General features: G+C 36.6%; 1 protein-coding gene across 2 annotated transcripts in view; it reads right to left on the bottom strand.

The window, feature by feature from the left end:
* Window positions 1-5067: 5067 nt before the first annotated feature.
* The window catches only part of MAP3K1 (mitogen-activated protein kinase kinase kinase 1), a gene marked incomplete at its 3' end in the record, with an annotated part of 58017 nt that continues 47257 nt past the window's right edge, over window positions 5068-15827 (bottom strand). For both annotated transcript variants that reach the window (XM_082012878.1, XM_082012879.1), the window contains exons 11-20: window positions 15558-15679; window positions 14404-14495; window positions 13965-14154; window positions 12382-13654; window positions 11325-11477; window positions 9795-9957; window positions 8219-8350; window positions 7088-7230; window positions 6529-6660; window positions 5068-5217 (exon numbers count right to left, since the gene is read on the bottom strand). In XM_082012878.1, the coding sequence (XP_081869004.1) occupies window positions 5068-5217; window positions 6529-6660; window positions 7088-7230; window positions 8219-8350; window positions 9795-9957; window positions 11325-11477; window positions 12382-13654; window positions 13965-14154; window positions 14404-14495; window positions 15558-15679 (2550 nt within the window). The remainder of the gene's footprint in view (window positions 5218-6528; window positions 6661-7087; window positions 7231-8218; window positions 8351-9794; window positions 9958-11324; window positions 11478-12381; window positions 13655-13964; window positions 14155-14403; window positions 14496-15557; window positions 15680-15827) is intronic.

Genomic DNA, 15827 nt, shown 5'->3' with positions numbered 1-15827 from the left:
CCTACTTTCATAAAACGTTTATCTTTGGATGCTGCTCCTTATCTGCAGTTTCATTTAAAATCTGCCAGCGAAGTCAAAAGTTACTGGGAAAACGAGACAGAACGTGACAACATGTGTCCTACTTTCTTAGGAAACGAGTTTAAAAAAATGTTATGCTGATAGTGTTTGAGAATTGTTTTTGGGGTGAACAGAGAAATCAAACCTCAAACAACTGTCAAGGCTTATACCCCCGTGTCTGCACCTGAACTCTTGCCAAGAGCGTGGGATTTTGTGAGACAGGCCCGCCAGAGGAATGAAACAAACAGAATTAACTTCCTGTATCAGAGCCTTGCAAATACTTATAAATTGCCTCTTGATTTACTCCATATTCAATTTAATTCTATTGTTGGCCTTGCCTATCTCTTCCAAGAACAGGAACTGATTGATGATATATTGCAAACTGAAATAATTGAGGAAAATTAAAGGAAATTGCAGAAGTGGCTGCCTCAAAATGCTTTCCTGCCATCTTCTGGTCTTTCTTGGTAGTGACAGGGAAGAAAGGTCTCGATTCACACCTTAAAATTCTGGATTTCAGCAGCTGTGTGCCATAACAAGAAAACAACATGCACGTTTGCCACTAAAAGCGAGACTATCACATTCATAATTCAGTTCAGCAAGGAAGACTAAGGAATGAGAGAAAAGTTCTTAAGAGAAATGCAGCACCTTGGGAGGTGGGCAGAATCGGGTCAGAACAGCCATGGATACAAGTTGCCCACTCAGATGATGAAGAGGAAATACGTGGTCCTCATGACACTCCAACACGTCCTAGAAGCAATCGTCATCTTTCAACGAGAATGTACAAAGGTGAAACACTGTCAGACTTTAACCTATAGTACCTAACCATGTCACATAGAACATGGAACATAATGTTATTCCCACCAGAGAAATCAAAAATGGGCAAAGCTTACTATTTGCCAGTGGAAGAACTAAACCTGCCCATTGCAAATAAAGACATTTGGTTCTGTATGTAGGTGTCTGACTTTTCCTGCCTACTGCTGGGAACTGGTGATCTCTGCCATCCCTTGTTCCTAAAAAGCAGACTGCAACATTATAATTACCACGCAGTTCTATAGTAAATCAAAGAAAGGAAGATATATTGCACTCAATTTATCTTTTATTTAATTCTTGTCATATATTTTCCTTCTTGACATTTCAGATAAATTCTGATTTTTTAAAATCAGAAAAATGTATCTGAAGATTTCTGCTGCCAGCTTTTGCTGGTGAATGGATATGTTCATATCTAGTTGCATACAATCACGTAAGTAACATAAGACTATAAAGAAAGTGATCCCTCAAAATGCAGGATGTCACCAAAAAGGCTATGGAACACTTGAACTTAATTTTCAACTATCACAAAATCGATTAATTTGAAAAATAGCAAAAAAAAAAAAATCAGGAGAAAGACAAGCAACTCTAACAAGCCCTTGCTTTGCAGTACCAATTCAGATTGCCTCAATAAAGACAGGCTTATGTTTGCTACTTAAATCACAAGCAACAGAATCATTTCACTGAAAACAAAATAGCAGATTAGCTTCCAAGATACACCTTAATGGCTCCAGAACTGACCTAAGCAAATCAGCTCACCTGAGTTGGCAGTTGTCCTGGTTTCAGCTGGGATAGAGTTGATTTTCTTCCTAGTAGCTGGTATAGTGTTGTGTTTTGGATTCGGGATGAAAATAATGTTGATAACTCACTGATATTTTAGTTGTTGCTGAGCAGTGCTTACACCAAGTCAAGGCCTTTTCAGCTTCCCACACTGCCCTCCTCAGCAAGGAGGCGCAGGGGGCGTTGCCAGGGGGAGTGGACACACAAGAAGCTGGGAGGGGATACAGCTGGGACAGCCTACCTCAACCAGCCAAAGAGATATTCCATACCATATGACATCATGCTGAACAATGAAACTGTGGGGAGTGGTAGTCACTGTTCAGCGACTGGCTGGGCATCAGTCAGCAGGTGGTGAGTGATTGCATCGTGCATCACTTGGTTTATATATTCTTTTATCATTATTATTATTATCTTCCCTTCCTTTTCTGTCCTATTAAATTCTACTTATCTCAACCCACAAGTTTTAGCTTTTTTCCAATTCTCTTCCCCCATCCCACTGTGGCAGGGAGTAAGCAAATGGCTGCGTGGTGTTTAGCTTCCTGCTGGGTTAAACCACAAGAGTAGTTAATAGTCACATTTGCAGTAATGAAAAATTTAGACATTTCATGTTTGATCTAAGGGCGTAAGCAAGTGAAGTTTATAGATACAGTGTTGTAAGAGAAGTTCCTAACTTTATAAAAAAAAAATTAGTGTTTGTTGCTGCCCTTTATCTAAGCGTTCATTATTGATACACCCAAGATCTATGTATATCAGCCAGTACTTACTCATGTGTCATTTAATTATTAGAAACTAAGTCTTGCTATATCGAGCGATGCAGCTGGCATTGTGTATAAACAGTGAAGTGTACCAGAAATATTTTATTCACTGAAGGTGTTTACGATCAGCAAAGGACAAAATTTTTTCAAAAACTTTTATTTACTATAAAGACAAAAACCACCAAAATAGGTACAAATTATACTATATAAAATTGGTTCAATGGGGTAAAAACTTTTAATTAAAATATCTTGATATATTTAAAATAACAAAGGATACAATGAAGCCAAATTTCTTAACCCAGAGATTTCTGTAAAATTTGCTTGCACAGTAAGGTGCTAATAGAAGTTAGCCCTTAAACCCTGGAAGTCTTAGGAATCAGTCACATAGCAAATATAATTTCATTGTGAAAGTGAACTTTGGTAGAAGAAACTCTATAGGACACCTGAGGTAGTAGAAACTGGAATAAACAGCAGTAGACGTTATTTACAACTTAAGTACCAAATAACATTAAGAACACAAAAAATAATTACACAATACAATTTTCAGTCCAGCTTTGATCCAAAGAAAATAAGAATATTACATCACATCTGCATTTTAAAAACACCACAATTACCAGCAAGCTGAGGGAAATGCAAACAAACTCAAACAAATGCATTTGGACACCTAGAGGCAGTTTGAGTTTGAAATGTGGTAGGCATAGTGATCTACAAAGTAATACTGATTAGCTGAGGTTCATCAGTTTATACAGTTTACATTTCTGCCAGAAACAGTATTAATCTGACAACTGATCTTCCAGTACATGAATTGGCAAGAGTGCATCCTTAAAGCTTGCACATAAGAAAGACTTAGAAACAATCTTATTAGAATGAGAAATTCTAAAGTGGTAAAAAAAAAAAAAAAGTCAAGTACAAAACAGTTAGAGCTACCAAACTTCACATTTCAATATTATCTTTTTAACTCTTCAAAGTCTGCCAGTCTTCCAAAACAAAGGAATGTAAAATTTCCAAAAGAAACATATTCACAACTAATGACACCGCTTCTTTTATTAGTATGAGCACTATCATTCTTGTAAACTTATCTTTAAGATGTTTTACTTCCAATTTGTATTGTACATTTTTAATGTACCATAGCTTATTTAGTTTGTCCTGAGTCTTTGAAAATAACCAATTCTATTTCAGTCCAACAATCCAACTGGCATCTGAAGAGTTAAAACATGAACAGTATTTTTTTCAAATAGATTAAACACAATCAGTATTCGATTAAAAAAGATCCCCATCTTAAAAAAAGCAAAAGAAAAGCTGCCGTTTTCCTTCAGAATTACATGCATCAGAATCTAAAAACTCGCCTTTAAAATTATTTTAAAAACCTGTTTTAAAAAAAACACACCTGCTAAAAAACATAGTTTGCACTACAGGTGGAAGCTTTACTTCACATTTTACTTTATCTTGCTTTTCAAGTCCGAGTTTGTTTCTTGTTAAAATAAATACCTTTCTTATGGTAATATTTTTAACATTTTCAAATTAAATTATCACTAATGGCTACAGTAAATAGATGATGTATGGCAGAAGGAAAACAGCAGGTAAAACTTATCAATAAAGAACGTGACCTCAGTTTTGTTACACAAAGAATGAGATTTCTCATAGTTGGCACCTGCTCCCACTGAACTACAGGACAAAGTCTCCCATAAACTTTAATGGGAACTGGGTCTGGTGCCTTTAACATGAAACTTCTCTACACGATTTTCCAGAAGAAACTGCTATATGAAAAAAAGGCTCAACAACTTTTAGCATGATTCAGAATAGGTTGTTTTATACAGAACAATCTTTTTTTTTTTTTTCTGTTTTGTTTTTTTAAATAACCTATACTGTCAGAGCCTTCAACACTGCCTTGAAGATGGCATTTTATTACAGATTTCCAGCAAATCTGTTTTAAAAAAAACTCTTTTGTCAGCAAGGTGTTCCATGACACAGCTTGCATCTTCTTCTAAAGACTATTTTAAAAGATCCCCTTTTCCTGAAAGTTAAAAATACAATAAAAACAAACTTTAATTTCAAAAGAAATTACATGGCCAGCAGTAAATGCACAGTTAACCGCAACTGCCTGCTCTTACTTTAAGAAAGGCAAAATGTTTTTTTAAAGTATCTATCAATGTTTTGATTTGTTACTCAGAGAACTTCGTGTAATTAAAAGGAACAAATACAGAAGTTCCTTTTAACCACTGCTGAAAACTCACTAATTGCAGAACCCTCTGCTTACATCTACATGATGTGAAATAGAACAGTGATTGCTATATTAAAATAGATCCTGAGCCCCTCAGCTGCTAATATTGCTGAAAAAGTGCTCCAAATAAAATAAAAATCACTTATCTGCTAAATAATCCTGTGGATTTAAGGAAAAATGCTTTTGTGTTCACATAGAGCCAGATGTTTGAAAAGGCACAGTTTACAAATCTTTGCACAAGTTGTGAAATGTTGCATACTGAGCTTAAGTAAAGATCTCGATTTGTCAATCACATACTTAGGTAGGGTCCTCCACTGGCCTTAAGTCCTTGATGTATCTACCATTAAGGCCAGCAGAATAATACAATTTGCTGTGCTTAACTGCACTGCAAGACAGTTATATATTCAGTAGCATCTTCTTCAGTATATCAGCTTTATACACAAGTAGCTACCATGTAGTACGGAAGACTGGGTGTTTCAGCAGCTCCCTTGATGGGGGTCTGTCCTGAGGTTGAAGTTCTAAACACCGAAGAGTCACATCTTTCAAGCCAGGAGACAGATGTGTAGGGATTGATGGAGCAGTAGTTGCACTAGCAATCTGAACAAAGGGAAAGTAACTTTTTAGAAGTCAGTGATTCTTAAGTCTGCTCTCCTACCCCAAAAACCTTTTACAAGCTGATCATTTTCAGCTTTATGAGCGCTCCACTTAGCGTATTTCCTACTGCAGTTTGAAGATTACATTATGCTTCCATTTTATAAAATGGGTCTTAAGTTGCCCTTATGCCTATTGCCTTTCACAGTCTGCCTCTCTCCTTGTCCTTTTCTTTGTGTTTCCTTCTTACAGCAAGATTCTGCAGTGACCACCTGCTGAGCAGGCCATAAGAAAAGCTCGTATGGCATATGTATGAGTATTCTTTAGTCTACCGGTTGCCATCACTATTAACTGGCATAAGCCAACATGGAGATATATTAAGCTGAGCGATGTTACATTGTGATATTTTAAGCTGAGTATACTCCCTTCCATTGTCTTTCCTTTATTTCTGCTACAACCCCAAAGGGCAATCTTTCTCAGCTAGATGCAGATCACTCCCAACCAAATTAATTTTAATCTTCTCTAGATCAAATTAAGCAAGATGACTGAGAACACTAGAGTGGCACACACAGAACCAAGACAATTACATCTCTTATCACAAGTGATTTGTACTTAATTAGAAATTATTTGCATACTGCTGTGCTCATTCTGTTTTGTGGAAACACTTTCTTCACTCATGCTAGTGACAATGCTAATAATCACTTTCTTCACTTGCAGCTGTGTATTCTTCATTCATGCCTACAGTTCAGCTAGACTTTTAGAATTAAATACACCTAATTGATTTTAGTAAGAAACATGAATGCCAAAATGGATTACTTAGAAAAGGGAGGGGCAATATTCATATGTAGCATGCCATATGGTAAATATCTTTCAGCAAAATTTGAACATGGAACATCATTTTTTTTACCAAAGGGCATTCCCCACTATGAAATATGAACACACATATAAATGTTTTATGGTAGAAAAAACTTATTTTGCTCATGTATTTTACAGGATTGTAAGAAAGAGTTCAAATCCTGATCTTCTGCCTAGAGTCAAGATCAACTCTATTCCCCAATTTTTTTTTTAGCCTGTTACACTACGTATTTGTATATTAGAACAAGAGCTTTTTCTGCATATTATTGTGTTGGTAGCCTTTTTTTTTTTTTTGAACAAGCAAGTATGATTATGTTGGTATCAGTATTGATTTTGTACTAACAGCTCCAATATAAAGAGCTATTGCAACAACCCCTACTACTTGTGTACTTTTCTAAGATTCACATTGCTGTATATGAAATTAGTCAGCATCTTTCGTAGTATATTGGAGCAATACCTCACCTTAAATATAAGAGCAAGATGATTGGAGTGTTTCTCTGCATTCCAGGGAGGTTTAGCACAAGCCATTTCTATAACAACACACCCAACACTCCACACGTCACAGCTCCTACCATATTGCTGACCTCTCAGAACCTGAAGAGACAGACAGATCAAAGGTCAGATTATCCGCTTCAAAGCCTCTTAATTTACATTAACAAAAATCAACCACCCAAGTGCATTCTGATTAACGTTTCAGGTTGAGAAAGTGATCAATGATATAAATGCTGTAAGATTTATACAGCTATAGGGAGCTAGTAAATAAAATGCCTGATCAAGGGGCAAGGCTAAGTAACTTGCATTGACCAAATGGTCATTTGGGCTTTAGTAACAATATCTTGTAACGAACTACATAAAACAACTTTGACAGCGAGAAAGAAATGTCATTATCACCATGTTGGAATCAGGTACATTTAAAACATATTTGAAGCATTTACAGCAATTTTTTGTTATTTGGCTGTATGAATTAGCTTAAAGAGCTCAAACAAACTTCTTGAAGTAACTTCCAAAACTGGTTTCTTACCTCTGGTGCCATAAATGCAATAGTTCCCAACAACTGTCCCTGAAACTCCCCAGCACCAGTTCCTTTTGATGCCAACCTGGCTGCAGCTCCAAAATCAGCAATTCTTAGTCTATGACCTGTGCTGTCAATCAGCAAATTGGCACCTGTCAACAGCACAATAAAAATACTGCTAGTTGGCTTTCTATTAAAGGCAAAAGGATGAACAAACACTCTCCTCCCTCCACTTCAAAACTATAAATAGGTTGACGTTCCCCAACCCCAATATCAAGAAAATCTAAAAATCAAGGACAAAGTCTAATTATATCACTTTTCTGTTATGCCTGGATGATACTGCACACAGCTTGAGGCTGTCCGAGAGGTTTAGAGAAGCAAGCAACCTTTCAAAGTAGGGCAAACACAGGATTCTGAAACAATGCCTGGAGATAGAATAACGAAAGAAAATGGTGACCTAAAGCCCTGGAGGTTTTCATTGCCTGCAGCTCCCTGTGAAATTTAAACTTATTTCATCCTTAAACAACTTTGAGTTGTCTTGAAGAGAATTACAGATCAATTGAAACTTCCTATTTTAAGAAAAACTAAAGACAAGTATTTACCATCACTATATTGCTACTTATCTGGATATCTCTTCAGTTCATGGACAGCTATAGTGACATTAAAGGGAAAAGTTTAGTAAGACTGGGATTTCCCAATAAAGTCCACATTTTGCTCAAACACAGTACAGCTGCATTTATGTTCAGTTAGGTTGAAAGAAGAAAATTCATCACAATATTCCTGTATGTTAGAAACATGACCTCTGTCCTGGTTTGTTCACATATTTTACTATCATTTCAGTGTAAACATTTACATTAATTTAACTAGCAATCTTTATAGATATACGGCAGCTTCATATTTTAGTTGAACACATTGAGAAAACCAATTTTTCTAAACTATTGGCACAGGTAGCAAATATTCCCAAGCATGCTCTGAACATTCTGATTAATTTCAGTAATTAAAGTTCTTAAGAATGATCAGACAAACCCAACAGAAATACCACTCTCGAGACAGTATCTGAGCAGAGCAATAGGTCTCAAGTCAAAATAGATGCTGGTTTCTGAATATTCCTTTTTGAAAGACATTCTAAGTAATTCTCACCTTTAACATCCCTATGGATTATCTGATTCTCATGGAGGTAAGAAAGGCCACGTAACAATTGTTCTGTGTAATTAATAATAACGGATTCTTTGAAGGCTCCATATTTACTTAACAAATGAGCAACTGAACCCCCTAGAAGATAAAAAAAGAAATTTTTTCAAAACCTCTATTTTATATTAGTAGAATGCAGCATTGCGTCCTAAAATTGGGACTTTGTATTCCTAATTTATAACTAGATTTCTGCCCCCATCCCCCCAAAACACATTCAAAAGTTTAAGAGGCAAAAAATAATGTACTTGGTTACTTAATTACTTTCTACCTGGAACTACACATTAAAGACCTAAGTCTTCATGCTTCCTAATAACTTTATACTTCCTTAAAAATATGTACAAATCCCTTTGTGTACAAAGTACTGTTGCTGATAAAAAAAATACGCATTTATCCACATTTTGCATTAACCTTTAGGCAGCAGAACACTAGCTTTCTTTGGGGCAATAGATAGGCGCAGCCTCCAGTAGGCGTTCCTTCTGAGGATCTTAATTTAATTTTGTTACCATCCAAGTACTAATATATAGAAGCAAGTAGACAAGCAAGAAGCAGCAGTATTTTTCTCTATTTTTCAAAATTGGTATATAGATCCTCAAGATACTGGATTTCCATTGTGCCTCTCGAAGTATTCTAATACAAATTGGGCTTGAATGAGGTAAAGACAATTCCTGACATTTCATCATCTAAGTAATACTGTTTCAGAAAAATTATAGAAAAACATCCTTAGTTTTGAGAAAATATTTTCTGCACTACTGCTTTTCTTGTTAGCATGCCAGTATTGCTAAGTGACAAAGAACTTGTGTTAGGGTGCAATGCTTTCTTTTTTAACAAATAAGGATATCTTAAACACCAAATCTGGTCTTGGTAACTGGATGGCAACAAGATATAATCCCATCCATAAAATAAAGCTTTCTTAAAAAAAAATACTTTCCTGTCCCTGCTCTATACAATGAAGTCACTATTTGTTACTAAATTACCTCTTAATATAGCTAAGATTTGAATGTTTTTCCTGAATCATCCTGCTTACTACCTATTATTAGAAGTTTACTTGAAGTTCTTGAATGCCTTTGCATATCACCTCACACTATTTTAATGAAAATTCATGGGAAAAAAACAAGTGACAGGTATTCCAAACTTTCTAGCAAAGTTATTTTTAATGATAACTTAAAGTCACCCAGGTACATTGAAAATACAACTGTTTGATGTATTTCCAACTGAAATGCCTGTCTCTCAAAGTTTTTAACTTTGTATAGTTTCAGAAATTGAGGAAAAAGTAGTTTAATTTTTGTTCAGGGCTTCCAACTGCTTTAACTGTATGACAGATTAGGTATGCTAAATTCCAAATCAAAAAAAGGATGCACCGGTAAGAATATTGCTACAACCACCAAAACTGTTTTGTAAGTAGACCTTCACACTGTTTACCAACAGCAATGAAAACACAAATTTGCAAACTGATGCAAAATGCAGTATGAAACTACATAGTTCAAGACTCAAGTGATATTTTCGTTTTGTCATAGTAGTTGTTTACCTGCCATCCATTCAATAAAGAGGTTATAGTTGCTCTTCTCACATGTAGCACCCAACATTCGAATAATGTTAGGATGGTTCAGATGACTCATCATCCTTATTTCTTCTCTCAGTGCTTCAACTACCTCTTCTTGCTCAGACGATGTGTTCCTGACGTATGTCACCTGGTTTGAAATATGGTACTCAGACTTACCTTAGATAATTACCAGTCCTGTAACCCCCCTCCCTCCACTTCAGTACAGTAACAAGAATGGATGGTTTTCCATCCCTTTTCACCATCTGGAAATACCAAGTATATTTTTTTTGTTATCTCAAGCCCCTTCAACTGAGAACATATCTCCATGTGAGACAGCCATAAAAGTTAAGAGTGGTCTTCTGGGGAAATACCAACAAAATTCTCTCCAAGTATAGAGTGAGGAAATTTCCCCTCTTCACTCTCATCTGCTTAAACTAGGAAAATTTTTTTTTTTTCAGATGTTGAAGAGAAGGAAGAAAAGTAAGTCCTAAAATGGGATTCTGACAGCGTTGTTTCTTAAAATTTTTAGCAGTTTAACCATACTGTGTCATAATTAAATCTCTTATGCCAGAAATTTGGCGGTGGGGGAAGGGTGGAGCAGATCAGAAGTCAGGTAATGGAACTGGAGCCAACCCCAGCTCTGATCCATACCAAATCTGAAATAATGGTATGCAGCAGAGAACTTCTCCTGGGCATCAAAATCATCACCATCTCTCCTGCATGGACAGTCTTACTCTTTCACAAGCAAGATAGTTTCAAAGGAGGAATAGCTGATGACTGATACTCTTTCCCTGAGTAAATGTTTTGAAATTGCTCAATTCCATAGGTATATGATCATTCTAGAATTAGTAAGAAAATACTAGGACTAAGATCCCTGCTGTATGTTGGTATCACTGATTCTGACCTAGGGGACCTGAAGTGTGAAACACTTACTCACATCTAGAACCTACAAAAATCTTGAGTGAAGCATGTGCATTTGGGCCTCTTTTCTCGGTCACACATCTGTAGCTATTAATTTAAATATTAAAAATACTTGCCTCAAAGTTGGCTGTTGGATCAGAGGAAATGAGCATTAAACTACACTACCTTCTCTTGAACCGTTTTAGGAAAAAAATCTTGACAAGTAAGGGGAAAATACTTTTAATAACTACCTTGCAAATAAGGCATTTATTTGGAATCAAGAGGTCCGGGTTCCATTCCTAAATCTGTCACTGAGTTATGAACTTGATAAAAGTAAAAATGCATCTGAAGAACTATGAAAGAAATGGGCATGTATATATAAAAAAGTACTGTATTTTTAATTTTCAGGAGAAGTGAAAAACCTGAAAATACTATATTACTACCGGGCACATAAAGAGTTTTTGTTATGTATTATGTGAGAACACATGACAGGGAGCAGAGGAAGCAAGGAACACAAGAAGTCTGAGAGCAAGTGCTTTTTTATTTCATATTCCAAAGAAATAATGAAAAACAAACACAATATACTCAAGAAAGTGAAGTATTTGAAGTATTTACCTGTTTTACAGCCATTAGTGTCCCTGTTCCTACATCTTGAGCTTGGTAACAGGAAGAGAAAGCTCCAAGACCAATTTGCTGACCTTTAAGCCATTCTGCATCTTCTCTGTAATGGTGTTTTGCTTTGGTATGTCCAGGCAGGGTTTCTGGTGTCTGCAAATTAAATTCCAAATCAATTCCATGTTCACTAGCATGCATCTGACATTCTGGAAGGTTATGAAATATCCACGCTTATATGCCTCTCTTCTCCCTTACAGTTCTTTGTAATGCATTTTATACGTATTTCAGCTGAGACCAGAACACCAGTGTACTCCGTAACCCACGTATTCCTACTGTATGTATGAAGAGAGGGGGTCTCCATGTTACTACCCAAAGCTGAAAGGCAAGATTTGAGGACACAAATTTTGCTATTCCTGATCTCATGTCTAGTTAAGGTTTTAGTTAGCACCTATAGTAAAAATAACCAAAATCATGTTGTCTTCTACTTAATTTATTTCTCCCATTTTATGTTTCGCATGTTATTATATCATGCAGAGGATCACAAATAAAGCACTCCTTTCTCTATTCTTATTTCTTGTGCTTTTGTCTCTTTGCAAACAAATATCTTTTTTCTGACTTCTAAAGTATCTCACATCTTCTCTCTCAAGATGTGCCGACAAGATCTCTTCCAACTCTGTCTTTTCTTTCAGAAACTAATCTGGGTTTGTACAATTGCCTTCAAAGTAAATCAGCACTAAGCCTCAGTACAGTTCTACTCCTGCTTAAAAACTTTGTTCTTATTTCCTGTTTTCCCCACTTTTACACTTCCTTCTTTGTCATTTTAAAGGTTGGTACATGACATGATGTTTCTCTTCCAAATACTTTCTCCAAATTTGTTAATAAACATGGAATGTTTCTGTTAGCACCCTAAACTGGCAGACCATTTATGCTTCAAGTTCTAGGAGAGGGTACTGAGTACCTTTGTGTTTTATATAGCTTTGGAAACATAACAGCACTGCTTTATAAATTCAGTGAACCTCAGCTGAGACTTAGGCTAAATTCCCATGTGTATACTTACATCCTGCTGAATGATTATGATATCTTCACCATTTTCGACCTGTAGCTGGGGAATTATTGGCAGGGCATCTTGAGACGCTGACATTGCCATAGCAATAGCTAAAGCTTCCTCCTCTTCAGCTTCCATCTTTTCCTTGCATTTTTGATTATGACTTACATCATCTTTGTAAGTATCATCATTTTCTGCCCGCTCAGGAGAAAGAACTGCGACTTCAGACTTGAATGTAACTGTGCCGTCACTCGTTGGCATGGAGGCCTCAAGTAGGTCCTCAATACTGGAATTGAGCTCTGCATTAACATCCAATCGACATTTTTCATCTACTGGTGTGAACACTGTCTCTTCACTTGGTATAACTGCACTGCTACTACTACCACTATTGCCATCACATTGTGAAATATCATTCAGGTCAAGTGTCATGCTGGTTTTTAAGGTTTCTCCCTGCTTGTTCATATCACTTGGGGTGGCTCGTGAGGGCTTTGGCCTGTGTATGTGACTGCATGCCAATGGCCTTGCTTGGGTAAAAACTGGAGAAAGTTTCTCTGGTTCTTTATTTTCAGAACAGTTTCTCTGAAACTGGAGAGAAAGCTTCCGCTGTGTTTGAGGAGAAGGTGAGGGGATTTTGCAGGGAATGAATCCCTGAGGTCTGAGTTTAGAGACATCTGTTACAGTGCCAGCTGGTACAGATGGGTTTGAAGGAGACATGTGTGTTGGAAATAGTGACTGGGAATGACTTGATGAGGCAGAAGAATTCAAACACTGACTGTGGGGTTTTCCTTTTGTTTGAATGGCTGGCTTTGGTTGCTCAGTGGTTATTGAAACAGGAAGTCCTACAGCAAGGCCAGCCAGCGTCTCAGAAATGTCCTCTGGACTGGCACTCAGTTTATCACCTAAACCTTTCCCACTTTTCCCTGATAACTGAACAGTATTGTTGGGAGTATTACTTTCTGTAGCTTCTGGAGAGTTATCTGGTACAGGTAGCTGCAAGAAGTCTTCATGTTGACAATCCCCAGACTGCATTTCTTCCATGCCTAGCTGGATGGCTTCTGCAATTTCCATTTCATCTGCTATTGCCATTAGACGTCGACGCATCCTTGCATAATGAGTTGAGCTCGTCACACTCAACATTTCTAACAGCTTTACAAAAACATGAGGCACTCTTGCCACCATTCTTGCTGCACTCAAAAATACTCTCCGTGATAGTTTACCAACCATTGAGTGGGAATTGTCAATTGACTGCAAGGCGAAAGTTAAGAGGGACAGAAGTTTCTTATACCTAAAAAAAAGAAAGGACGCGTTTTATACACTGATATGCTCTAGTTAACTAGTGCCAAGAAAGCTATTTCAAGATAATGTATTTAACTGTCAGTTGTGCAGTAGAAAGGAGACTTACTGGTACTTCAAAATTGATTCACAGGTCAGAATTTTTTAAAAAAAGGCAACCATTTACTCTATATGCAAAAGTATGCTTACTTTATGACTACATACTATTAGTTTACAGGAACTAGAACAACTGTTTTTTTGAAGAAGTCATCAACAACACATTCAACTACAAAGAGTAAGAGTCACAGAGTGTAATCAAGTACCTGTCTGCTACGGTATCAGCCTGTAAAACATCTCCACAGACAATGTGGGGATAAAATTCACCAGGGAATTCCAACAGAAGTCTGTCTATTAGACAAAGTCGCCCCAGTAGTGCTTGCCAGTTGCTAGACTCAGTTTGGGTTCCGAGAATACAATTTAAGACATAATCAATACCACCAATACCAATGGACCCTATAAAAAAAGTTTATAAAACAAGGATTAGATATGTTCACATTCTAAATTCTGATCTAAATAAAGATCAGAACTATATCATATATAGAAATACACATTGTGTGCCCACATTACCCTCTCCCAAACTGCTGAGAGAAATACTGTTCTCTTTGCCATGCTGATATTGGCTAATTCCTGTATTAAATTTAAAACACTTCAGTATATTTACTTGTTATTATAATTCAATTATACATGAAGAACTATTATTACCAGATTTAAGTATTTCTCTCCCAACTGCGAGCTCGCCCGCCTGGCCTTTACACATCTCCAACAGCGTTGAGACTGAAAGTTGACTTGTTCGACTGTAAGAAATTAAAACAAAAAAACCCCTCTTTAGCAGATGCTGTCAAGCAAAAACATTCTAATCATTATATTTCAATAATTATTAGTAGCTTGGAATTGTGTGTGGAAAGTGATTTTACATCCGTTTATTCCAATATATTTCTATAATCCCCTATCTGTAAGCTACCAATAGTTGTGACGATTTTTACAATGATACTTCCAGAAATGTAATGTCCATCACTAATAAGGAAACAAAAACCCAAACAGCACCTCATCCTCTTGCAAAAACAGGACACATCCAGGAATCCAGAAACATAAGGAACAGCTCTATTTCACTTATTCCTTTAACTTTAGATATTCTATTGCTAGATGATTGCTTGGGCATCTCTAGCTGCAGTTTCAGAAGAAACGTGGCTTAGGAACTAAACCTAAAGAGACAAAAATAAACCTGGTGGACTTCTGCATCTAGCTTACAGTAGAGGTGAAGAAATGGTTGTCTGGCAGAAAAAAACGGGGTAGCTTGGGACACGAGGCCAAGGCCTACTCAAACCAGAAATGCCAAGGGCATTCACTTGGAATAGCCATCTCTTAATATTACACTGTGAAATAAAAAGTAAAAAATTGTTATGTTAACACTTCACAGCACAGATACACGTTTCCTACTTCAACAAAAGCTGTTGTACATGATTGGTACTTGCTGGCTGCTTAAAGGTGAGTCATGAGAATTAGACCAAAGCAGTATCAACTGAAATGGAGGGGGATGGTTGACGACTGCACCTAACATCATCTTTTATTTTAAGGCAGGGGAAAAGGCTTTACAAAAGCAAAGTATCACTTAAGATCTGCAAGTGTTGAAAAAATACAATCAGGTGCTTTCTAAACCTACTTCTTTCAAGCCAGAAGTTTATTGGTAGCAATTAGACTTTAACAAAAACATGATCCATTTATACTTATGGTCCAAACATTTTATTTCACCACCAACTATAAATGGCCTCCGAGTTCCAGATAAATAGCAACAAATGAAGCTTCAAGACATTTCAGTAACGATCCAAAATGAATCTGTAGTTCATGAGACAGCATACCTGTTGGCATCTGCACACTTAACTAATATAGTCTCTACAACTGGTTTGAGAAGTCGCTGTAGTTTAGTTCTTTCTGCCAAAGTATGACATGGAGTATATACCAGCATGGCTCTTAAAGTTTTCTGAGAAGGGAAAAAAGCAATACATATGAAATCAAATTAGCTACACAATTTTAATTTTTTTTAAGAATCATAAATAGTTTTATGTAAATTGCATTCAAAATACCAGTGAAATGTTCAAAGGATAAACAGCTTACTACACATTCACTGT

Source organism: Phaethon aethereus (genome assembly GCF_964289735.1).
Source record: "Phaethon aethereus genome assembly, chromosome: Z".
In the NCBI taxonomy this organism is placed as follows: Eukaryota; Metazoa; Chordata; class Aves; order Phaethontiformes; family Phaethontidae; genus Phaethon; species Phaethon aethereus.
This window is presented reverse-complemented; position numbering and strand designations above follow the sequence as displayed.